The 26,705-nt window shown below is 34.3% G+C and overlaps 2 protein-coding genes across 3 annotated transcripts; both read left to right on the top strand.

Moving 5' to 3' along the window:
- The first annotated feature begins 3,980 nt into the window (after positions 1 to 3,980).
- LOC140754797 (facilitated trehalose transporter Tret1-like) lies at positions 3,981 to 16,831 on the top strand. Of its 2 annotated transcripts, none has more exons than XM_073089905.1 (3): positions 3,981 to 4,102; positions 12,295 to 12,430; positions 12,895 to 16,831. In XM_073089905.1, exons 1-3 carry the CDS (start codon positions 4,070 to 4,072, stop codon positions 14,187 to 14,189), a joined length of 1,464 nt encoding a protein of 487 aa, XP_072946006.1. In that variant the 5' UTR covers positions 3,981 to 4,069; the 3' UTR covers positions 14,190 to 16,831. The 2 variants fall into 2 exon arrangements, with proteins under 2 accessions (XP_072946006.1, XP_072946007.1); XM_073089906.1 differs by lacking the exon at positions 3,981 to 4,102 and adding an exon at positions 4,367 to 4,570.
- A 4,946-nt stretch (positions 16,832 to 21,777) lies between these two features.
- On the top strand, positions 21,778 to 25,186 carry LOC140754798 (facilitated trehalose transporter Tret1-like). Its single transcript, XM_073089907.1, has 3 exons — positions 21,778 to 22,209; positions 23,240 to 23,375; positions 23,913 to 25,186. Exons 1-3 carry the CDS (start codon positions 22,183 to 22,185, stop codon positions 25,169 to 25,171), a joined length of 1,422 nt encoding a protein of 473 aa, XP_072946008.1. The 5' UTR covers positions 21,778 to 22,182; the 3' UTR covers positions 25,172 to 25,186.
- Positions 25,187 to 26,705: the final 1,519 nt, after the last annotated feature.

Below are 26,705 nucleotides of genomic sequence, written 5' to 3'. Positions count from 1 at the left end.
TCAGGAAATAATCAATTATGTACGTACGTTATGTGACTTAACGAATGTTTTTGATGTCATGTGACTTGACATTAGCCATGTGATTTGGCAATTCTTTTCATGAAATAATCAATTATGTACGTACGCTATGTGACTTAGCGAATTTATGATGTCATGTGACTTGACATCAGCCATGTGATTTGGCAATTCTTTTCAGATAATAATCAATTACGTACGTAAGCTATGTGACTTAGCGAATTTATGATGTCATGTGACTTGACATTAGCCATGTGATTTGGCAATTCTTTTCAGGAAATAATCAATTATGTACGTACGCTATGTGACTTAGCGAATTTATGATGTCATGTGACTTGACATCAGCCATGTGATTTGGCAATTCTTTTCAGATAATAATCAATTATGTACGTAAGCTATGTGACTTAGCGAATTTATGATGTCATGTGACTTGACATCAGCCATGTGATTTGGCAGTTCTTTTCATGTGACACGACCATTTATTTACACTATTAGACACCGGTTATGGGGTTAACCAATTAAAGTTACGTGTTTTGTGTACCATGAGATTTGGCTTCTGTGGTTAAAATTGAGACTATATTATCCGCGAATCTAAAGTAGTTTATCCACTTCTTTAATATTATTGAATTTGATTTTTTTAAACTTTTGTTCGCGAGCCGTAACGGCTGCTCGTCAGAATGGCCGTGTGGGAGAATGCTTCATTTCATATATATAAATATTCCGTTTTTAAAATCACATGATATTAATTTCGAACTACCGCTCCGTATTAACAATTGGCTACCTGTATCATGGTATAAAAAAGGGGCGCGCAACTGTCAACAGATCAGAAGTTGTCCAATAGTGGGCACGGCACGGTGGTGCTCTGAACTGTTTGGTATTTTGCTTGGGTGTTATTGTTACTGTGGTGGCATTAACGCTTATTCGTTTAATTATTTTAACTATAATTTTTATAAATATTGGTTAAATTAGTTGAATCGAAATACCATTGTAGATCTACCTACCGGCGCGCCCACATGTAATTAAATTTCAATGAAGGTCAACTAGCAATCATAAAAACAAAAAAATCTACTTATATATATACAATACAAAAGTAGCAGACGAGCATGCAGTCCAACTGATGTTAAGTAGCCCATACTGCCCATTGACACCTGCAATCAACCCCAGACAAGCATGAACAATGCATCGCCCGTCTTGTATGAGAGCTCTTTTTGCACCTTTTTTGAAGATTATTTATTATATTATTAAAAAACATTACAAACTTACACTTCTATTTTATTTATTTGAATAGATCTATCTTTGTTTTACGAGATAACTTGTTTTTTCGTAATTTAATGGCGTCTTGTCATAAAGTTGATAGGTCACGCCGTTACATTAATATTGATTGTTCATTAGCATTGATTTATTAGTATGTTGTGTAGATTTTTTGTAGCATTATATTTATGGAGATATATACAGGATGGAAAAGTTTCGCATTAATCTTTAGCCCTATTTTAATGTAGCTTTTATATCAGGGTCGATAATATTTTTTTAAAAAAGGGATTTCTACCATTAACATGGTATTTATTAGCTAAGTACACCGTATTTTCATTTATTTTTAGTATTTTTCTCATAGCAGCCATAAAAGTAAATGCATTGTAAAAATTTGAACTGTCTACTTTTTACCATTGAATAGATAAAGCGAAAAACGCTAAAAAAATGAGGTTTATTGTAAGGCAACCCCCATTTATTTTCAAGTCTTTTATTTTTAGTATTTGTTGTTATGACGGCCACAGTTATACATACTCTATAAAAATTCAAGTGTCTATCTATTAGGGTTTAAAAGATAGACAGATCCCTTGTGACAGTACGCTCTCTAACAAGATTTTGTGTTACTATATATCTTTATATATATATTTCTTATGTGCGTGTGTATGTCACTGAACTCCTCCTAAACGAGTGGACTGATTTTGATGAAATTTGTTGTGTGTGTTCAAGGGGACTTGAGAATGGTTTAGATTCACAATTTAGTCCGTGGGAAAAGGTTATATGTACAATTCTCGTGCCACGATTTTTCGTATAACAAGATTTTTCGTATTCTTCTCAAAAAACTCTTCGTTAGATACCTACATACAACAAACAACACACAAAACAAAAATATAGTCCACCATAGGAAGTCAGGATTCACATTTTGAAAAATAATTTAATATAAGACATCTGTGCACCAGCATATTTTTAGTGATGATGCGAATAATCGATGGGTGTTTGAAGCCTTTTATTTTTTGCACCCGCTTAAATGATATGCCAACATTGGCACAGGTAAAAATAAAATAAAACTAATGAACCTTTTTTACGACGTGCGTGACTTTATAAATAAACATGATTTGTTTTTCAAAAGTGATATATTGTTTTAGGCTAAAAACTGGTTACTGAGGTAATGTCGGGTTAAAGTTATAGCGGCTTCCCACGGCCGCTGATTCTACGGATTTATGCACGGATGGCTGAGGAGCACGGACTGCTATGGATCGTACCAAGGCTCTTCCGATGGCGCGCGTCGCGGGTGTGTCTAAGTTGCAAAATACGAAGCCATTTTCTCATTTGTTAAATGAATGACGTGCAAAGTATACGGGATACTCACGCACCTGCCGCAGGGGCAATCAAGTGTGTAAGAGTGGGGATGTCCCTTGCCTCCCTCATTGTGGTGTGTTTACGCAAGCAGGGGCAATTTCCTAGACTGGTCCTGCAGGGTGGCAGAGGCGCAAGACCACCCTTGGTTCCTAGATTGCCATAACCTAAGTAGGTCACAATACTCTGAATCACTGCACGGCAGACAAGTGTGTAGAGATACTCCCGATATCGCCACGACCGCCGTGCACGTTATATTGCCCTACGGCAGATTTGTGAGTAGCCCGTCTAACAAACTGCAATGCACCGTTGCAGGGGCTGACTCGCGATGTCGAGGCACCGCTCGACTCGTTCGTGCCAAAGACGATCCTGATCCCACTGTGCGTTGTACAGTGTTCATCTGTGATATCACGCACCGTGGGAAGCTAGCATAAGGCATATACTTCATAAATACACTTATGCTTTTTGAGCGCTCAAACATCAAAATAAAGCCGATAAACCAGTATAACTACTATGTATGGTAGATACTTTTGATAAAGCGGTTGTCTTATCTCGGTGTTAACGCATACACGCGCGTGCCACACACATACATGCATTTAGTCGTGCGTGTATGTTTTATTTTATAGCATAGGAGTAGCAGACGAGCATGCAATCCACCTGATGTTAAGTGGCTACCACCGCCCATGGACATCTGTAATCAAACCCAGATAGGTTTACATATTCCTACCTGAGGTCGGCCACAGATGCTACCCCTGATGACTAAGCTGGAACAGTATGTCTCCCTTACCACACCCTTCAAACCGGAACACAGCAGCGCCTAACACTGCTGTTATGAGGCAGAAATAGGTGTGGCGGTGATGTTTAAAATCGAACCAGGATTCTATCAGCTTCAAGGAGTCTTTCAACTTTGAATACATTATAAATACACGTATTTAAAGGCAACAGACAAGTTTGCAACTTGTTATTCAGAAAATTGTTATTGAGAATCTGTGCAAATCTTTGTAGTGCAAAAGCAGCACGACTGCCGATTACGAAGTTGAGAAATAAAATCCGGTTTAATGAGATACGTTTAATTTTATTGATAAAATGAAACATAATAAAATAACCGCGTAACTTAACTGTCCACTGAATTTATCGAATAATTTTGGTAACAATTCCGTTAAAAAAATTAAAACGGAATTAAAAATAATTCTGTTAAAAAAACAATAATAAATTGTTAATTCTCCGAATTAGAAAGAAGGAATACATTCTTAATTCTTTGAATTAAGAATATTTTTGAATTAAGATTTTTTTATTTAAGAAGCCTGTCAAAAATCATTCTGTTACTTTAGTGATGTGATGTGACTTTGGATATATTTAATTTTGTGATTATTATCGAGACAGTCATTGATTAATAATATTTTTTATATTTTATCTGCCTCTGTGAACAGAGGCAAAATTAGTACTTGATCAAATGAGCAGCATAGATGATGGTTGTGGGAAACAGGTAATGTATTTTTTACTTTATAATTATAAACACTTAAGAAATTAAATTGACCCTCATTATATCCATAATAAAAACGCCAAATAAGGCTAAAAACATTAGCCTGACACAAGTGTTCCAATAATTTAGAAAGTTTTATGTTCCGACTAGATCATAGGTAGTTACTGCTAAAAGCAGTTATGCTAGTTAGGCTAAGTGCTACTACTGTATGATTTTTTAAGCTTGCAGGTTATTTTGGCCTTATTTTGATTTTTTTTATTTCTAGGGTTCTGTGCCCGAAGGGTAAAAACGGAACCCTATTACTAAGACTTCGCTGTCTCTCCGTCTGTCACAGGACTCTATCTACGAAACCGTAATAGATATACACTTGCATGTTTTACGATGAGGATGCATAATGGTGGCCGCTATAAGAACAAATACTAAAAATAAAATAAAATAGAATATTAAAGGGGGTCTCCATAAAACACACCGGTATGTTTCGGCATTTTTCAATCTAACTGTTGGAAGCCAGTTGAATTTTTTACAATGCGTTTACAACTATAACTGCTATTATAATAAATACAAATAAGAACAATAAAACACATTTAAATATTTTAACATGTAATTTTATAAAAATAAGTAAAATGTAATGAACATTTGGTGGTATGAAAGCCTCAATGTGCGAGATCGACTCGTACTTGGCGAATTATTTATTCATGAGCCACTTATTTTTTGCTATTTATGTATGTATGTGGGCGCGCCGGTAGGTAGATCTACAATGGTATTTCGATTCAACTAATTTAACCAATATTTATAAAAATATAGTTAAAATAATTAAACGAATAAGCGTTAATGCCACCATAGTAACAATAACACCCAAGCAAAATACCAAACAGTTCAGAGCACCACCGTGCCGTGCCCACTATTGGACAACTTCTGATCTGTTGACAGTTGCGCGCCCCTTTTTTATACCATGATACAGGTAGCCAATTGTTAATACGGAGCGGTAGTTCGAAATTAATATCATGTGATTTTAAAAACGGAATATTTATATATATGAAATGAAGCATTCTCCCACACGGCCATTCTGACGAGCAGCCGTTACGGATCGCGAACAAAAGTTTAAAAAAATCAAATTAAATAATATTAAAGAAGTGGATAAAACTACTTTAGATTCGCGGATAATATAGTCTCAATTTTAACCACAGAAGCCAAATCTCATGGTACACAAAACACGTAACTTTAATTGGTTAACCCCATAACCGGTGTCTAATAGTGTAAATAAATGGTCGTGTCACATGAAAAGAACTGCCAAATCACATGGCTGATGTCAAGTCACATGACATCATAAATTCGCTAAGTCACATAGCTTACGTACGTAATTGATTATTATCTGAAAAGAATTGCCAAATCACATGGCTGATGTCAAGTCACATGACATCATAAATTCGCTAAGTCACATAGCGTACGTACATAATTGATTATTTCCTGAAAATAATTGCCAAATCACATGGCTAATGTCAAGTCACATGACATCATAAATTTGCTAAGTCACATAGCTTACGTACGTAATTGATTATTATCTGAAAAGAATTGCCAAATCACATGGCTGATGTCAAGTCACATGACATCATAAATTCGCTAAGTCACATAGCGTACGTACATAATTGATTATTTCCTGAAAAGAATTGCCAAATCACATGGCTAATGTCCAAGTCACATGACATCATAAATTCGCTAAGTCACATAGCTTACGTACGTAATTTATTATTATCTGAAAAGAATTGCCAAATCACATGGCTGATGTCAAGTCACATGACATCATATTAAATAATAGTCATCTTGAAGGTCTTGAAGGCGTGTAATCTTATAGTCACATAAAAGGTACAGAGTAACGATATAATAACTATACGTAAGTAAGTTCACACTAGTGATTAGAAGTATTATAACTACACAAGTATCTCCGTTATTCGACTGTTCTTGCTGAAGTCTCCGACCAGAATGTCGCTCTCTGTTAATTCGAGCGCCTTTAAGGTGTCGTCCCCACTTCACCTACCCGCATCTGTTTTTAAACTGTAGTATAAAATGCGTCACTTATTACTTTAATGTAACGTTATAAAAATGTGATATCGTTAATATCCAAGCTTCTTATTAACGACGATAACAATCATAAATTCGCTAAGTCACATAGCGTACGTACATAATTGTTTATTTCCTGAAAAGAATTGCCAAATCACATGGCTAATGTCAAGTCACATGACATCATAAATTCGCTAAGTCACATAGCTTACGTACGTAATTGATTATTATCTGAAAAGAATTGCCAAATCACATGGCTGATGTCAAGTCACATGACATCAAAAACATTCGTTAAGTCACATAACGTACGTACATAATTGATTATTTCCTGAAAAGAATTGCCAAATCACATGGCACTCGGGTTATTATCAAACATAAACATGACTGTTGGCCAGACAGTCATCGATATGCAAGACAATCCTGATAACACAGAACTTACAATCCACATACCGTTCCAAAGTTCGCAGGTACTCAAGAGAAACACAAAGTTTTTACCAGATTTTTGACTGTCGATACTGTCATTGCTTCACAGGGTTCACAGTCATCTGACATGTTCAAATAGTTTACTTTCCATAGCATATGTTCTCGTAGTCTGAAAACACATTACATTATATGTATAGTCAATAATTATATACGATATAACGAGAGAGCTCCGCGTTTCGTTCATGGTTTGAGAGTAAAATCTACAGATCTTTTCGTTTGGCTCGCTTAAATCTATGGCATAGTCTTCTGCATCGCCAAACGTACACTGGGTAGACTCCAGATACCCTTGAGAATATATTTCCCGATGTGTAGTTCTTCACGATGTCTTCCTTTACCGAATTTGTTATAATGTGTCTGACTATCTCAGACAGGATTTCTTGAAAATCATTAATGCCTTTTAAGTCAGCTCATTTGACTATGACAGAATTTTATAAGAAACTATTCGAGACCTGCTCAAAACCATGCACGAGTGCTTTTCTTATTTAGAACTGTAAACAAATAAGCTGTAACAAGCATAAAAATAAAAAAGTAAAAGTTAATTTCAAACCGAAAAACCTGATGTCTACAACACAAATGTGTGAAAATAATAATAAAGTGAATTGTCACGTTCAAAACAGTTTTAATGTCAACTTTACATACAGTAAAGAAAATATCAGAGCAGCAAGTACTCCGTGGTCGTTATTCTTAATAAAATAATTAAAATACTATTGCCTTACCATAACATGAGCTATAGTTCGCACCGTTCATGTGATGACGTTAAATGCCAACGAAATAACACTCTGAAGTCCACAGTTACATTACAACGAAAACCAGGTCATTAAACGTAAAAAGTTATTGGAGTCATCCTACCTTCATTATATTATTTACCTTATATCATTTTACTTTTACCTTGAATTTTACAATTACCTTCGTTTGTGCGATAGGCATTGCTGCAAACAAAGTCTTTACCACACAATAATGATCACACATTGCAGAGTCCAATTTGACAGTAGTGTATGTACTCTTGTCTCTGTTTCTTTTTGCAGTATTCGATTTTTCGAATTTTATCAGAACTTGCAGTAGGTATATAATTGCTCGTCCGAACCTGACTTTGACTTATAAATCTGCAAAGATATACATTTTAATTAGTAGAATAACAAACAGCGATCGAAACAGTATGAACACAAAATAGTAACGAATATTTTCTGGTATGAACCGCGAGTTCCAATACAATATCTGATAATAATAGAATTACCTACTTCAATTTAATATAACACATACGTTAAGTAACTGTTATCACCAGAAATTGTGAATAACTTCCAAAAGTTATTGTAATTAACCATTTGAATAATAAGTATACCTACAAATACCGTTATTTCGTCCCGTATTGATTTATACATAATATTCGCTCACACACAAAAACTTTAAATCAAATTTTAGAAGTAGCAGACAAGCATGCAGTCCACCTGATGGTAAGTGGCTACTGAGGCCCATCAATATCTTCAACACAGCAGAGCCTAACACTGCTGTATGGTATTGGTATTGCCGGACCCTAAAAGTTTCTACCACCTTTATAACCTTTATCTGCTTGAGTGTAACGACGACAAAATTATGAATAGGAGAAAAACACGCCGAATTGTTTCGTATAATATAAACATTGCGTGCGTGAATATTCTGAATTTGTTATATCCACAGCCGTATATCTAGACGTAATGTCGTCATCTACACAGTTACAAAACTAAATAAAATAACAATAAACTCCTTATGTCAATGAATAATTAAAACATTTAGATTGTTAGCTAGATTACATGATGGTATAGTTGACTTACCACTGTTAAAGTATTCACTAAAGGTACCAACATAATATAATTTCACACGTAAAGTCTAGGATCGTGATGTACGTCATCTCGAAAGGTATTATTTACTATGACGCAAAATAAGAAAGAAGATCCAATAACAATTTAAACTACTGTAAAACAAGTTCAAACTTTAAGTTATTATTAAAAATACTTGATCGACTCCGAGCGAGGCTAATGAATTGTCTTTATTAAATTAAACCTTTAAACACATTTGACCGATCAAAATGCTTACAGCTTTGCACCATTATAGTAACTGTTTTTTTTTTTTCTACAGTCAGCTAAGCTTCGATTCTCTTTACTTCTGCAATTTTTAAAGCGAATAGCAAGTAATAGTTACACATTATGTCACAAAACAATGTTAAAAACACAGAAGACTAAATGTTTATTAATAAGTTATAACTTAATTCACCGTTTTTTTTTTGCCTAGTCCAATACACCATTTGGGGTGATGCGAACGTTACCAAACTCCTTTTCTTCAGCTTTACCTTAATGTATCCTTCGCAACTTGTAACCTTTATAAACCAATAACCAATAACTTTAAATACACAAATTTGTAAGAGCACAAAGTCGCTTACCGATAAACAACTTACTGACTCACCACCAGAATCTAAATGTTACATTTTCATTCAATTTTGGTCCACGTCTACGGCCATCACAAGTCAAGTGTTGTTACAAAACCCCCAATAAGCATTCATTTTAGTTACAGATTCTGGGAACAAGCGCTAGGTAAATATTATTAGATAGCATCCTACTAAAAATGACAAGCGCTGGTTGAGAGTACACCTTTCAATGAGCACAATACATATCTCACTATCACGGTGTTCCAGGTGAAACTAGAAATAAAACTTACGAAATTTACGGCCATGGAATTGCGATGGCAAAAAGTATGCTACCTGATTTATCAAACCTTTTACTTCAATAATAATCTTCATTGTGACTAGTTTTATTTTAAGACGGAGTTTATTTAAGAATGTTAAATGCATTACAACGAATAGGTACATACAAAAGGGTAGATATCAGAACTTGTATTCACAATCGTAAAATATTTTTTTGCAGCGCAATAATTTAAAACAATATGATCATTGTTCATCTACTTATTGAGCATCGCCTATTAAAGCGTTGCTATAAGTAACGAAACTGTGAAAAGCATAGTTGAAATTACTCGAATATTTTAAAAAGCCAAAACATTTCTAAAAAAATGTCGGTACCTACACGTATGATTGTTAATTTCTTCGCGCATAACCAAACATTTTCATATTAGTGATTCTTATAATCTTTAACAACTTTCAAAAAGCAAAAAATAGCAAGTTTAACAATCGAAAATATAAAAACCATTGGTTTGATCATACCGGAGCGCCAATCGTTCGCCAATGAATCTCGGCGCAAATGGTCTTCATTACGTAGACAGTTAACATGGATGATGCTAACCACCTTCCACCTCCTCAATTTTCATACCCAAGCTTGCGGTACCCAAGCTTGCGGTTGCTTTCACACGCTTGCTAAAATAATGCACATAAAATTATTACAATATTTAGACAAACCGTACACGTTACTCACGCAACCGGTTTCATCATGTGTTTCACACACAGCTCCTCCAATGTCGAAAGCCTTGTCCATATCGCCTCCATTGCGCGTCCCAAACTGTCGTCAGGAGTACAGCCACGATAAATTCTTCAGTAGAACACTTCCTATACACGCGGTTGATTTATCTTCTGTTACCGTTACTTTAAAACTATTACGTAATAAAAGGGCGTATCCTATCCCGATTCTGATGTGGGCGCGCCGGTAGGTAGATCTACAATGGTATTTCGATTCAACTAATTTAACCAATATTTATAAAAATATAGTTAAAATAATTAAACGAATAAGCGTTAATGCCACCATAGTAACAATAACACCCAAGCAAAACACCAAACAGTTCAGAGCACCACCGTGCCGTGCCCACTATTGGACAACTTCTGATCTGTTGACAGTTGCGCGCCCCTTTTTTATACCATGATACAGGTAGCCAATTGTTAATACGGAGCGGTAGTTCGAAATTAATATCATGTGATTTTAAAAACGGAATATTTATATATATGAAATGAAGCATTCTCCCACATGTATATATTTATTTATGTATATTTTTAATTATTTTTTTAATCAAAAAACATAAAAAATTCAAGAAGTTCCTTAACCTTATTTCAAAGGTGTATTTATAAGCGTTAATCACTCTGGAACCTTGGGAGAACCCCAGCAGTAGGACAACAACAAGTTGATTTTGAAACAAAGTGTTTATATCGACAAGTCCTCGGATAGCATGATTGATTGTTCAATTGTTCATTATTATTTATTGGTAAAATCATTAATACGTTTAATAAAAGCTTTATTATTGGTTTACTATCTTATCTTTATATTTATTGTTATCTATTATCGCCAATCATTAAAAATCAATTTATAAGTATTTGTTTTACCAAAAATCCAAATTTAACAAATCCAAACTGATCTTTGGTAGGTAAAAGATTAATTGATTATGAATAAGGGGTGATAACCCACGTTATATAGTAGAAGATCCGAAGCTAAGTCGAACTGGACCGAGCTGATAATAGAATGAAACTCATTTTATAACGAAATTAGTACATTGGGTAATACATTAAAAATGGGTTTGCTAAAAAAATCCTGGACAGGATAATTTTAATTATTTTTTGAAAAATTAATTTTCATTTTGCAGACAACCCTATATCAACGTGTTCACAATAAAACAGCGCTTCTACTGATATAAAATTTTATCTATTATCATCATGAGTGAAAGTAGTTGCCAGCGAAATACCTGTTTATACCTGACAACCCAGTAGTTCGTCCACGTAAATAATAGGCAACCCAAAGCCTGCACATTCTGTATGTTTTTAACATTCACTCAGAATAGAATTTTCTTATTATCTTGATGTTGCAAAATTTAATTTTCAATTAAATTTTAATTTTTCAAAAAATAATTAAAATTATCCTGTCCAGGATTTTTTTAGCAAACCCATTTTTAATGTATTACCCAATGTACTAATTTCATTATAAAATGAGTTTCATTCTATTATCAGCTCAGTCCAGTTCGATTTAGCTTCGGATCTTAGACCAATAGTAGAAACATAGTATTCTAGTTGTTAATTATAACGAACAAAAAGAGTATCTTTCTTTTTGAGTATCATTATTTATTATCGAGGATAGTAGAGCCCTTTGTGGTTCAGTTCCGGAGATAATACCGACACATCTATTTTTGCCTAATAACAGTGTTAAGCGCTAATGTGTTATGGTTTGAAGAATGTTTGACTACTAGTCTTTGGGGGTAGCAAACCAGCTGTGGCTGACCTTAGTTAGGATTGTTATAAACCAACTTCAAAAAAGGAGGAGGTTCTCAATTCAACTGTATTTTTTATATCATCTGAGGTTAGTTACAGATGTGGATGCTGTTAGAGCTCTTTGTGTTTCGACTCCGGCGGCACCACCGCCACACCTATTTCTGCCTAAAAACAGCAGTGTTAGGCGCTGCTGTGTTCCGTTTTGAAGGTTGTGGTAAGGGAAACATAATTTTCCGAGGCGTTCCAGCTTAGTTCTCAGGGGTAGCGGTGCATCTGTGGCCGACCTCAGGTGGAAATATCTAATCCTATCTGGGATTGATTACAGATGTCCATGGGCGGCAGTAGCCACTTACTATCAGATCAACTATGCGGACGTATGACACTTCTAAATAAAAAAAAATCTATTTATTTAATATTAAAATAACACGAAATACATATATCGTAGAAGATCAGAAAATCTATAGCAGAAACCATTAATCCATTCCAGATCCTTGTGCTGGCAGCGGGATGTCTCACATCATTCTCATCTGGTATCATGGTGTCGTTTCCAGCGGTACTCAACCCTTCAATCATGGCTCCCAATGGCACTATCCATGCTACCTCTGATGAAGCTTCTTGGATCGGTAACGCATGGACCTTTCTTTGTTAAGATTTTCTAAAGCCTTCTTAATGTAGAACTTTTATTAGTTAAAGCGCGGTATCGTTAATCGTCATATTTATTTGTTGACTTTCTAAAACCTCCTTAAAGTAGAACCTTTACTATTTAACCCTAATGGAGTTATCGTCATATTTATCATACCTTATAACAGCAGTGTTAAGCTGCTGTGTTCCGCTTTAAAGGGAACCACTTTACTTACCAGTGGTCGGCAGTATTCACTTGCCATCAGTAGGACTGCATGCTTGTTTTCTACTTCAATACTTAGTATATAAAATATATTAAACGCTTCACTGCGTTCTACGTTTGGTTAGACTTATGTTTACTCGAAGCTTTCCATGTTAGGCCTTAGAAAAAAGAATATGCCGTTATGCTAAACGTTCATCTCAGTTAAAATCAGCACTGTGCTTATCCGTAATTTTAACGTTCCAGCCGCAAGCAACGGAATCACCGGAATATTCGGATTCTTCTTCCTGTCACCACTCTTCCAAAAATTTGGGCGGAAATATGTCAATTTTGGAGTAAACGTCGTCCAACTGATTGGATGGATAATTTTTGTCTTCGCTGATACTATCTTAGAGCTGTTATCTGCTAGAATGATGCAAGGAGTCGTCGTTGGGAGTTACTTCATCACGGCAATTACAGTCACTGAATACTGTGATCCAAAAAGAAGGGGTTACTTCATGAGCATGAAGAAGATATCACAAGCAATGGGATCATTGGCTTGCCACTCCTTAGCTTTGGTCGTGAATTGGAGATATATATCCGCGTTTGCTGCTGTACCCCTCATCATATCAGCGATCATGATATTATTCTGGCCCGAAAGTCCTGCTTTCTTAGCCATGAAGGGCAGATTTGAGGAATGCGAGAAATCGTTCATCTGGGCACATGGAAACTCAATTGAAAAGCAAAAAGAACTAAAAGATCTTATTAATGCTCAAGCAGAACGTTTAGAGAGAAAGAAAAATATGCCAACAAAACGTTTGCTTTTAGCGAAGTTGTTTAAAAAGCTAATAAGGAAGGACTTTCTTAAACCGTTCTTGATAGTTTCATTGTTAACTATAGCAATTGATGCCAGTGGAAGGTTCTTTCTGTTAGCGTATTTAACTCAAATCATGATTGAGATAACCGGAGACGAGTCGATTGGGATGTATTGTTCTGTCGCATCAGATGTTTTGTTGATATGTGCTTTATCCACTTCATGTATCCTTATCAGGTTGTTTAAGAGACGTACAATACTATTTACCTTGGGCGCTTTCGCGGTTACTTTAATGTTTTTAGTTAGTTTGGCGCTTGTAATTAAATCTCATTTTCATATAGCGACAGAGGTTCGTTGGTTAGTACCGAGTATCATATTGATGCACAGTTTTGTATCTCACGTCGGTTTAGTTCCAACAGCGTTTGCTATATCGGCGGAAATCTTTCCCTTAGAACATAAAGGTTTAGGGTCCTTTGCTGGTGGTATTGTTTTTACTACTTTTTACGCCTTATCTCTTAAAGTAACTCCAATAATGATTGAGGATACAGGCGTATCGGGAACCTATGCCTTGTATGGAATATGTGTAATAGTATGTTTAGTTTTATTGTATCTTATATTACCAGAGACTAAAGATAAGACGTTGCAACAAATTGAGGACGAAATTAAAGGTGTGAAACGGACAGTTGAAAGTAATGTGTTGTTAAGTATAAGTGATAGAAGTAAAAGTTATCCACAAGCTAGTAATTAATTTTATTAAGCGGTTGTAATAATTGATTTATTTTCATATGTTTAAAATATGTTCGAAAGTATCTTATGTTTTATAAGAAATTTTCAATCATATTTTATAAGAAACATTTCCTTACTGTAGAAATGATATTGTAAAGAGCTATTCAAATTTATTTATGGTTTATTATTTTTTAATGTATTCTACATTATATTAATATTGATTTAGTACATTTATGTAGATAATATTTGTCAGAATTTTAAATTTAAATATTTTAATTCCTTTTTTAATTTTAGACAACTCTGTCGCCTATTATTGATAAGCAATCTATTCAATGAACGATCAATCAATTTGATAGACAAAGATCAAAAGCTGACATTTGCTTACTAGAATGGTCAAATTTCGATCTTTGTTAGGCAAAGGAATGGATAGATTGAATATGAATAATGGGCATCAATCTACTATTCTAACGCTATAACGACTGTCACATCACATTTCCTACATATATTTATATTAGACCTTCAAAAACTCCTTCCGTTAACATTTAGAAGGTCCAAATTAACGGAAAGTGTGTTTTGAAGTCATAGTTCATAACTACTATTACTATTGACTTCCTGACTGATTGTCAAGGAAGTAAAATAGTACAAGAAGTAAAATGTAACAGAGTTCATAGTTTACTACTTATGACTATTAATATTGATTAAATTAATTGTATTTGTTTTATACGAACTAAAATGTGTTTATATCAACTATGAGTATGTTAATTAAAATTGTTGAATTAATTGTATTTGTACCAGACTACGGAGAATAATGTTATTCGAACCTACGTATGTATGTATTTCTGATGTATGTCTGTATGTAGAATGTATGTATTTAAATTTCGTTGGCACAACCTGTAGCTCAAACGGCTTGATGGATTTTATCATATGAGGTGTCGTTGGATTCGTCTAAGTAACATGGGCTATATATTTAAGCAGTCGTGTTTTTTTGTTATATTAAGGTTTTTTCTATTTATGTTTTTGTAATTTTTGACATACGACTATACATACATTTAAGTTTGACGTGCGTATGTATTAAAAAATTTAATATTCTGTCCATTTTCTACATTGGTATTCAACAATTTCGGTTAAAACTCAAAACTACAATACTTATCTAGAGATGACTATTTTTTATTTTTTTTCGTAATAAATAAAAAAAATATCGGACGGAATCACACGGCAAGCTTGTTAAATTAAAATATTAAATATCTATTTTTGATTGAACATACAAGGTCTGTATTTTTATTATAGAGTTATCATGTATTGATTAATTTTTAGTTACAGCTCATTAATATAAGTTACAAAATGATTTGTATTTTTTGTGACATTGATGAGTTTGTGTTTTTATGGGCTTAGATTAAAATTATTCAAAGTGCATTGTATTCACATGTATGTACATAAAATAAATTCTAAGTACCTGCTAAAGTTTGAATTGAGTACAATCAAAATATATTTTGAAGGTGGTAGAACCCTTTGTGGTTCGACTCCGGCGGCACCACCGCCACACCTATTTCTACCTAATAACAGCAGTGTTAAGCGCTGCTGTGTTCCGGTTTGAAGGGTGTGGTAAGGGAGACAGACTTATCCGAGGCGTTCCAACTTAGTCCTCAGGGGTAGCGGTGCATCTGTGGCCGACCTCAGGTAGGAATATCTAATCCTATCTGGGGTTGATTACAGATTTCCATGGGCGGCAGTAGCCACTTACCATCAGGTGGACTGCATGCTCGTGTGCTACTCTTATATTATAAAAAAAAATAAAAATTAAAAAAAATCTGTTACTATCTGCAAAAAGTGTTCCATTTTTAAATTCTAAACATTAGTTTATGCTTCAATTATTATTTTTCCAGTTAGTTATAATAAAAGTATTTGAATGTATAAAAAATTACAACTTTAGACCTTTTTATGCGAAATAATACGGGTAGTATTTAAACGAGTGACTGCAAATAAAAGTTTTGAATGACAAAAATAATGAATTTTGGTTATAGTATTACTAAGTGAGCGACTGGCTGCGAGTGACGAGAAATCAACAGAACAGCAACTTACAAACATTAATGTGAGTTACTTAAAATACGAAATGAGAAGCTTCATTATATTTGAGCGATCTAATAATTGTCTAAGTGTAAATATTGCGTCCTGCGTTTTATTCAATATTTAGCAAATGTTTCATTTTTAAATACTGAGCAGCATTTTATTTTAAATGAAGTGTTTCGAATACAAAAATCACTTTGAAGATACTATAATAAGTAGAATATTGTGTGCTCATGTCATTGATCATGAATAAAGGTAAGGTCTGAATTTATACAGATTGGGCCCACCCGCTCGTAGGGTGCTACCGCGCCCTGCTCGCTTAGTTTTATATTGTCTTATATGTTCCAACCTAACCTAACCAATTCAATTAGAAAAACCTAATCTATCTTAATACTAAAGTTGCCTCTCTATATTTCAAGTCGCTCATTTAGTAATGTAGTCGCACAAGTTTTGAAAACAGTATTTCATTATCAGTCGCTAAGTTTTTTTATTCGATCGTTTTATAATTTCCCAAATAATACAAGAATAATAAATATGTATGGTTTTTGTAAGTTATATTTAAATTTAATGATGATCCATATGTTTATATTTTTTTATATTAGCAAGAGATTCTATGTAGTAGGTAGGTATATTGATATATTGATTGAATGATATATTATTGATATATCATTCAATCAATATATTTGATATTGATTGAATGATATTATTAAATCGCTAAATTAATGAAGCAATAACGTTTCCCGCGACTGATGACGTTTTTTTTAAATAAAGAGATCTGAAAATTGTGTTAAATGATAATTTATCTGGGTCAATCTAACTCATATTTCTAAAAATCAATTTGATTTATTTGTATTCGTTCTCATTCATCTGGTTGAGTAATTTATTATTTTGTTATAAATAATAAACTACTGGGAGGAGTTCTCGGCCTTCGATTTAATTATGTTGTTATGTACAATTACTAGAACAAAGTAATTTATTCATAATTACTTATTTAGGGTTAGGGAAAATTATGTATATTACACGCTTTATATTAGCTTCACTTGTATGTTTGTCAGTGAGTAACTCCGTTTTTCAGTAGAAAGAGATCAACATACATCCTTATCTTACCCTGCATATATGAAAGAATGAATTATGATTGATTTTATCATAAAAACGTGTTTTTTTTAATTTTTTGAACTGTATTTATTTATTGTATAGATTTATTTTATTTTATTTTGTTTGTAATTTACATTTTATGCGTAAATATAGTACGTCTCTATTTCTATAAATGTTGTACATGCCTATAACTGGCTTGCATACCAGTGTATCTTATTATATCACAATGTTATTTGTAAAATTGCTGTATGTTATGCTGTTGGCGCGTCAAATCTACACTAATATCATAAAGAGGAAAACTTTGTTTCTTTGTTTGTTTGGTTGTAATGAATAGGCTCAAAAACTATTGAACCGATTTTAAAAATTCTTTCACCATTCGAAAGCTACATAGATAGGCACGATTTCTGCTTTATCTAGTGAACTATAATAGGTAGATCTTACCACTCTACCAGACCTGAGCATTGTCCTTTTTTATAATATAGGACGAGCACGCAGTTCACCTGAGGGTAAGTGGCTACTGCCGCACATGGACAACTGTCATCAACCCCAGATAGTATTAAATTCCTACCTGACGCAACAGATGAACCGTTACCCCTGAGGACTAAGCTGGAACGCCCTGAAATTTTTTGTTGTCCCTCATGTTTTGAGTGATGATATTTAGGTAAAAGGAGCACAGGTCCCCACCGACCATGTGGACAGATGACCTGAAGAAGACAGCAGAAAACCGACTTGGATTTAAAAATTGGAGAACCTTTAGGAGTGACGCTAAGTACAAGACGCATGTTTGGCAATGGAACTGTCAATGCTGATAGATAGGTGAAATAAACACAAAATAAATTATATTAATATCATTATACTAGTGGTTAGAAACTCTGCGTCTCAATCGAGGGCTCCGAGTTTAAAATCCCAGGCACCACAGCCGGACGCACAGCAGATCCTTAACAAAATAATGTTCCAGTTTTAACAATGAGTCATTAAATATCATACCGTTTCCTAGCCAGAGTTGTACTAGGGCTATGCACTCTTCTGAAGACCATAAAAATGGATTATACTAATAAAAGATAAACTAAGTATAAATTGGATGGGATTCAGTATGAAAATCCATGGCTGCAGTGTCATTTTTAACTAAAGAATACAAAAGGAACCCTATTACTAAGCTTTCGCTGTCTGTCCGTCTGTCACACACAGGGCTCTATCTCCTAAACCGTAATAGATAGACACTTGATAATTTTACAGAGCTTACATGCTTTTGCCACAATTATATTATTTACTGTTCCTTAATTGATTCTTAGATTGAAAATTATTTTCTACTTTTTTGTTGGTTTTATAATAAAAGCGTGTTTTTTGGTTTTTTGAACTATATTTAGTTTATTAATTTTTAGTAAACCACCATTATGCATCTTTTGTAAAAAATCAATTGTCTATCTATTACGGTTTAAGAGATAAAGCCCAGTGACACGTACAGACAGCGGAGGATTTCGTTTTACCCTTTGAGTACGGAATCCTAAAAATCATTCTACAAGAGGGCATTATAGATATGTTTCAGAACATTTGAGTTATAGGGAAATAACATTATTATTTTCTAAACTAAAAGTCACGCTATAACAGTTACTGAAACTAATAAAAAGCAATAATTATTTGCAATCTAGTAACTTGCGATGAAGTTTCTCTAAGCCGCTTAAACAATCTGGCCTCGAAAATCGTTAATCCTGAGGATGTTGATAAGGACAATGGTACAAAATTATTAAAATGTCAATATTATTAAAAATTTTGAATTAAATTGTACGTTCAAAGAGGATAGATATCGGGTTCAAATTGGATTCCGTTACTTGTTACTTACATACATACCTACATACATACACACATACAACCCAAGCTAATAAAAGCGTGTTAAAATGATTACATTTTAGTGTTACATTTTGCCGCCCGTCATAATCTGCCGCTCGGGACTGGCTGCCTCCTCCGTACCCGGCACACTACGCCTCTATAGCATCTTCCTGGAAAGATTCCAATCATCTTTCAAAATCACAGCAAAGAGCGGTGAAAGCAAGCCATTTTTGTAGGATAAACCTATAACAATAAATGGATTTCTACATAGTTTAATTGACAAAAATGTAAACATAATGTTCCATTTGATTGTGTGATTTTTGATAATAATTATATATGTCGGCACGAAGCGGCCTTCAAGAACCGTCAATTCTTTTACAATAAATTAATCTAAAATCATCTCATAATTAATAAGCAAAAATTAATGATTTATTCTAGGATTTACATTTTGTTCATTAAAAACAAAATGTAATGCATCGATTTTATATAAAATGTTCAATGTTTTAGTTAAGATTTAATTTAAAATATTGAACGGTAAATCAATAGTTTATTTTGTGATACTATGACCTCAAATTATTATGATCCAGTACCATTGAATGTTGTCATTATAAAGTGAATTGGCGGTGTGATGACATTTCCTGAGTCGAGATGATCACATTTCGAAGCTAGTCTCAGCACTCACTGGAGTGCCCGGCAACCTGTTATTGTTATCGGCAAAATATATTCAAAATTGTGGAACTAAAACATTCTACTTAGAAAGTAAGTAGTTTTAGTTATTATTTATTTTGAATCTGTTTACCTATTATTTTAAGCAGTATTTGTAATTTGAAAACATCACAATTACAAAGTGATTAATTTTGAAAAGTGTTTAATGATTTATCATCTGCAATATGTGAACCTAACCAAACTAGTAACGTCATCACTGCTGACGTCACCATTCCCGTGTACATTGGTATTTTTTCATATTAGAAATGATCGATTTCAGGCTAACGTTAAGGGATATTAATTTTCGAAGTGTCGTGGGAATCGTCTAAAATATAATTTGTAGGAGTGACATAGGCTATATACTTAAGCAATCAGGTTTTGTTTTTTATAATAATAATTCGTCTAGTCCAAATAATTATGCATTATTGTGTTTTATTCCAAGGTTATCATTTAGTACTATTTCATTACTAGTTTTTGCCCGCGGCTTCGCCTGCGTTTAACAGAAAATAATATAACATACTAACATACATAAAACTGAAAATTCGTACCTTCAACTTTGCTAAAGATCATCACTTGATCAAATGCATAATTTACGATTCAATCCTTACTAATATCGATTAAAATAATCGATGTTTTGTGTCCAAAAGAGCGATTCTCCGATTAATCGATTTTAGATCGCCATCCCTAGTTCCCATGGGATTTCCGGGATAAAAACTATTTCTCGGATCTCAGACTACCTTTGTACAAAATTTCATTAAAATCGGTTCAGTGGTTTAGGCGTGAAGAAAAGACAACCAGACAGACAGACAGACAGACAGAGTTACTTTCGGATTTATAATATTAGTAAGGATTCATGCGAAATTCTGCCGATATTTTACATTTACCAAAACTAGAATTACTTAATGTGAACATAAAGTTTATAATCCATTAGAGTCGTCTGACATGTGCAGACCGTACTATACTTTGGCACTATGAATAAAAAGAATAATGTTATAAAGTTAAGATTAAAACTACTTCGCAACAATCCGCTGCAAATATGTATGATGGTATATATTTTAAACCATGCAGTATGTACCACCCTCCCTCCCTCAAAGGATGCATGCAGATTTAATGCGAATAATGAATCTATAACCTTATTATCACACAACTGTCATCAGTTGTTTACATTTCATTGTGGAGGGGAGGGTTGGATACCATTATAAAAGGCATGCATTAGGTTGACAGCGTCACTTAGCGATTAACCGTCGTAGAGTCAACTTACCCTGATGATGCTCCGTTTTGGAGCGAAACACGTGTTGGTGGTGGTATGTATGGTGGTGTATATTTTTAATTTTTGCATCTGCATGCATCCTTTGAGGGAGGGAGGGTGGTACATACTGCATGGTTTAAAATATATACCATCATACATATTTGTAGCGGATTGTTGCGAAGTAGTTTTAATCTTAACTTAATAGCATGGATTTCCGCAAAGTAACGCCTGATACAATTAACTATCTAATAATGTTATACATATTTACACAGATGTAACCATTGTAATTTAAATATGTACAAATAGACTAGTGAATACACTGATGTGTTTGTTATTTTGAAACAGTTTATTGCAATTTTTCAATTTAAATTACGCTTACTCGCATATCAAATCGTAATTGGTAGTTTTTTAAACTTCTTGTGTATGCCTTTAGAGGTTAAATTTAAAAAGTAGCTGAAATAAATTGAATATGATACAGAAAAGTATAGAAAAGAGTTAGAAGGAAGGACAGAAAGTAAGATATATTTTGATTAATATATTCATATGTAAATATTAATCACGTGGACTTGTTTTATAGCCTACGTAGGTTTATTATCAGTATTTTTATGAACTTACAACGGCAACAGCAACACGACTATACTGCTCCCCTGATGGTAAGTGATAACTGTTCTCGTCCAGTATCAACAATATATGAGATTTGAGTCCGCCACAAAGTGTACTGTCCTTAGAGAATAAGTTGGAAGACCTCATGTTAGTCTCTCATGTTACAACACCCTTGAAACAAAACCCAGAAGCATTTTAGCAGAAAATCTTCGTCAAATGTCCAGAGGTAATACAAATGTGAGAAAATTCACGTGCTATCATAAGTGTTCATGTAAATATAAGGGTTCGATGAGTAAGATTTATTTAATTTTTGACATTCGATTATCTATTGACAAAGTTGCAGATTCTGTGAGCGACACAACAAGCATCTACATTATCTTCAATTTATGAAACGGTTCACAAAGATGAGCAAATAGGTCATTTATATAATTGGCTTGATTTTGGATTTGATACGGGTAGACGAGCACAGAAGATGTGGGAAGTGCATGTGTATCGGCAGGTTTGTTTATAAGTTTTTTATTTGCTTATTTTTCAATAAATGTCCATTACTGTTCGTTGCTAGGTCACATACATAGTGTCCCTGTAGTTCCGGGACTAGAAAAGGGCTACGGTATCCCCTGCCTGTCGTAAGAGGCGACTAAAAGGGGGCTTCCGGGGTTGCAGGCGGCAAGAGTGGGAGCTCGAACCGTCCAGAAAGCGACCCCGGGAAGGACGGCGGTATGTGTGGTCGCTTACCGTCGCAATCACCAGATGTTGTGGGAGGAGCGAACGCTCCCCCAGGGCAGAGCTCGATCCGGGCATCGCGCTTGAAGTTCTCCTCCAAGCGTTGAGGACGGCCACAGGGGGGGTTTTAGTGCGGTAAAAATCCCACATAACCGGGCGTCGCTCTCACGTCGTCGGGGACCTTTTGAAGGTTTCCTCCTCGTAAACAAAAAAAAAAAGAAAAGGTCAAATACATGGTGCAAGAAACTTCAAGTCAGTATAATTTGCACGCCTTTTGGAATTCCATGGAAAAGTTTCAGGCACGTGGGTTTCTTTTCATGTTTTGCTTAACCACTAACGAAATATTTTATACAGTCACCTGAGTTTGAAAAATCAGATTTGCCTGTTACTTCAGTACAGACATCAGGTTCCAATATTTTTTTAGTACGATAACCGTACTAAAAAATATGGAAGCCGTTGTTGATATTCATTTATAACATGGCCAGTCAAATTATATGGTCTTTGAGTATCTTATTTTCTTGTTATTGTCTACTTATACTTATTATTTTCTTTCATCCTCAAGAATAATTGTAGAGAGTTTTCAGGTATGAAGAGAATATAAAATTTTATGCGTATCTTTGAACAGTTTTAAAATCACAAGACCCTACCTGGGAACCAAATCTTAGTCCTCCATAATAGGATGTCGAATTCCATTTCACGAACTATTTCGATACTTTAAAAAAATATTAGCAATGATACTATTGGTATTTTTTATAAGTAATATGTGACTTGTACATTTTCTTTATAATACGAATCTCTTATTACAGATGTTGGTGCTGTTTGCGTCATGTTTATATTCATTTGCCGGTGGGATGATCTATGCTTTTCCATCTGTACTTAATCCAGAAGTCTCCCGAAACTCTACAGAAATCAAAATAAGCTCTGAGGAATTATCCTGGATAGGTAAGGCTTTCCAAAGACCATGTTTATCTTAAGCTACTACTGCTGCTATCACGCTGTAGTAAGGGCTAATGACCAATTTGACTCTTCAATATACTTGAGCCGTATTAACACTTATCTTCAATTTGTATCTTGTTGGTTCTTGATGCGGCACCAACTTCTTATTTTTGACGTGACAACGTCTTATAATTCGATGGAGCCGGCTTCACGTACCAAAAAACATGACTCATGCGGCGTTACCTCGCTCTGAAGCGTTCCATTTAAGGCCTGAAGGGCAAGCGAGAGCGCGGAACGAGCGACAAAGAGGCACAATCAGCCTCCGTGTATTTACCTCCTTCTCTATATCCATACAAAATGTCTATCAAACATTTTTTTTTTTTGAAAAATGCAACCATTCCATCAGTATTTTCTTATGACGTTTTCACGTTCAACTATCGTCAGTAAACCGACTTTACAGACAACCGATTTGTTTTTAATCATAAATTTACTACTTCTTTGATTTTGAGCCATAAGTTTAATACCCAATTGTCTTCTTTTCAGCTGCTTGCAATGGAATATCTGGAATTATTGGATTCGTCTTTCTATCACCAATGTTTCAAATCTATGGAAGACAACCGACATTTATTACCTTAAATATGTGTATACTGGTCGGTTGGGTTATTTTGTACTTCGCGAATAGTGTTACAACTTTGGTTATAGGGAGACTAGCGCAGGGATTATCCGTGGGAGGAGGATACTTTGTGGGCATCATCCTTGGTGAAACCAGTTATAAGAAGAAAAGAGGCTATTTCATGACAATAAAGAAAGTATCAGTTGCAGCAGGATCTTTGATCTGTCATTCCTTAGGTATTGTGTACACTTGGCGCTTAACAGCTCTCTTAGGAGCAATCACTTTAACTTTGTCAACAATATTATTGCTATTTTGTCCGGAAAGTCCATCTTTCCTGGCCATGAAAGGTCGGTTTGATGAATCCAAAAAATCTTTCTACTGGCTATTTGGAAAATCACCGGAGAGCCAAAGAGAACTAGCAGAAATGTTGACAGCACAAATCAAGAGTATTGAAAGCAAGAGACGGGAAAACAAAAAATCGCTCGTGCTCGAAACGATGAAGACAGTGTTACGTAAAGACTTTCAAAGACCATTTTGGATAGTAGCGATAGCAATTTTAGCTATGGATGCATGTGGTAGATTCTTTTTGTTGGCATACATAACTCAGATTATGATAGAACTAACTGGGAACGTTTCTATATCGATGTACTGTTCGGTTGTAGCAGATTGTGTTTTAATACTGGCTTTGTTCATTTCTTGTGTCGTTGTTAAGTCGTTTGACAGACGTACAATTTTATTCCGATTGGGTTCAGTATCCGTGGGACTCATGTTTTTAGTGAGTCTCGCAGAATTATTAAGAGCAAACTTAGATGTAACAAGTATGAAATGGGTAACATCAGCATGTATATTACTACATAGTTTCATTTCAAACATAGGCCTTATACCATTAATATTTATATTAACGACTGAAATATATCCATTAGAATATAAGGGCTTGGGAACATTTGCATCAGGAATAATGTTTTCAGCGTTTTATGCATTAACTATAAAAATATCACCGATATTAATGGAAAAAACTGGTATAGGAGGCACTTATGCTATATTTGGCCTGTGCTTCTTTGTTTGTCTTTTTATATTATATCTTATTTTGCCAGAAACTAAAGATAGAACTTTACAAGAAATCGAAAATGAAATACGAGGTGTACAGAACGAGAAAACTGAAGTAGAATTAATTTTATTAAATTGTTGATATGTTTAAGTATTACCTTATGCAGATTTATTTCAATATCAGTTTCAGATGGACGCCAAAATAAATATTTTGGAGGCAAAAATGCCTAATGAGTTTTTATTAAATCTGGCATATACTTAGTTACACTCAAATATTTTAGGTCTAATAGAAGGTGGTAGAACCCTTTGTGATTCGACTCCAGGGGCACCAGCACCACTACTACAACTATTTTACCTTTGTAAGAAACAGTGTGTAAGAAACACACTTTTGCAAGGCGTTCCAGCTTAGTCTTCTGGGGTAGCGGCGCATCTGTGGCCGCCTTAGGTAGGAATCTAATCCTATCTGGAGTTGACTACAGATGTCCATGGGCGGCAGTAGCCACTTACCATCAGGTGGACTTCATACTCGTCTGCTACTCGTATATTATTAAAAAAAAATCATCACTACACTTTCATCACGCATCCTTCACCAGACCGAGTAAAGGTGGTAGAACCATTTTTGGTTCGTCTCCGGAGGCACCACCGCCACTTTTTGATTATTGTTGTTTCTTTTTTATAATTAATACGATAATTTATTAGCCTGCATAAATTTCGACATATTTTTTGTTGTTATACTAGTTGTTTTATCAATCTATTCCATTTGATCACGGTTTTAGCAAATGGTACCTAAATAACATGAATAAAATTATGTACTTATTACCGCAAATAAATAAAATCGTACAGTCTGCCTGTAATTTCAAATATTCTTAACATTTGAAATCAGCATTTAAAACATTAAATTTAATGATTTTATACACTTATTCCAATTTGTATAATTGGACAAAGTTAACACAAATATTATGAGAATCCGCAATGGATTTTCCTTTGAATTCCTTTTGCCACAATTATATTATTTACTGTTCCTTAATTGATTCTTAGATTGAAAATTATTTTCTACTTTTTTGTTGGTTTTATCATAAAAGCGTGTTTTTTAGTTTTTTGAACTATATTTATTTTATTAATTTTTAGTATTTGTTGTTATAGCGACCACCATTATGCATCGTTTGTAAAAAATCAATTGTCTATCTATTACGGTTTAAGAGATAAAGCCCAGTGACACACGTACAGACAGCGGAGGGTTTCGTTTTACCCTTTGAGTACGGAATCGTAAAAATCATTCTACAAGAGGGCATTATAGATATGTTTCAGAACATTTGAGTTATAGGGAAATAACATTATTATTTTCTAAACTAAAAGTCACGCTATAACAGTTACTGAAACTAATAAAAAGCAATAATTATTTGCAATCTAGTAACTTGCGATGAAGTTTCTCTAAGCCGCTTAAACAATCTGGCCTCGAAAATCGTTAATCCTGAGGATGTTGATAAGGACAATGGTACAAAATTATTAAAATGTCAATATTATTAAAAATTTTGAATTAAATTGTACGTTCAAAGAGGATAGATATCGGGTTCAAATTGGATTCCGTTACTTGTTACTTACATACATACCTACATACATACACACATACAACCCAAGCTAATAAAAGCGTGTTAAAATGATTACATTTTAGTGTT

The sequence above is a fragment of the Epargyreus clarus genome, unplaced genomic scaffold (assembly GCF_041222505.1).
Source record: "Epargyreus clarus isolate Ecla_fem2 unplaced genomic scaffold, WU_Ecla_fem_2.2 ptg000031l, whole genome shotgun sequence".
Lineage (NCBI taxonomy): Eukaryota > Metazoa > Arthropoda > Insecta > Lepidoptera > Hesperiidae > Epargyreus > Epargyreus clarus.
This window is presented reverse-complemented; position numbering and strand designations above follow the sequence as displayed.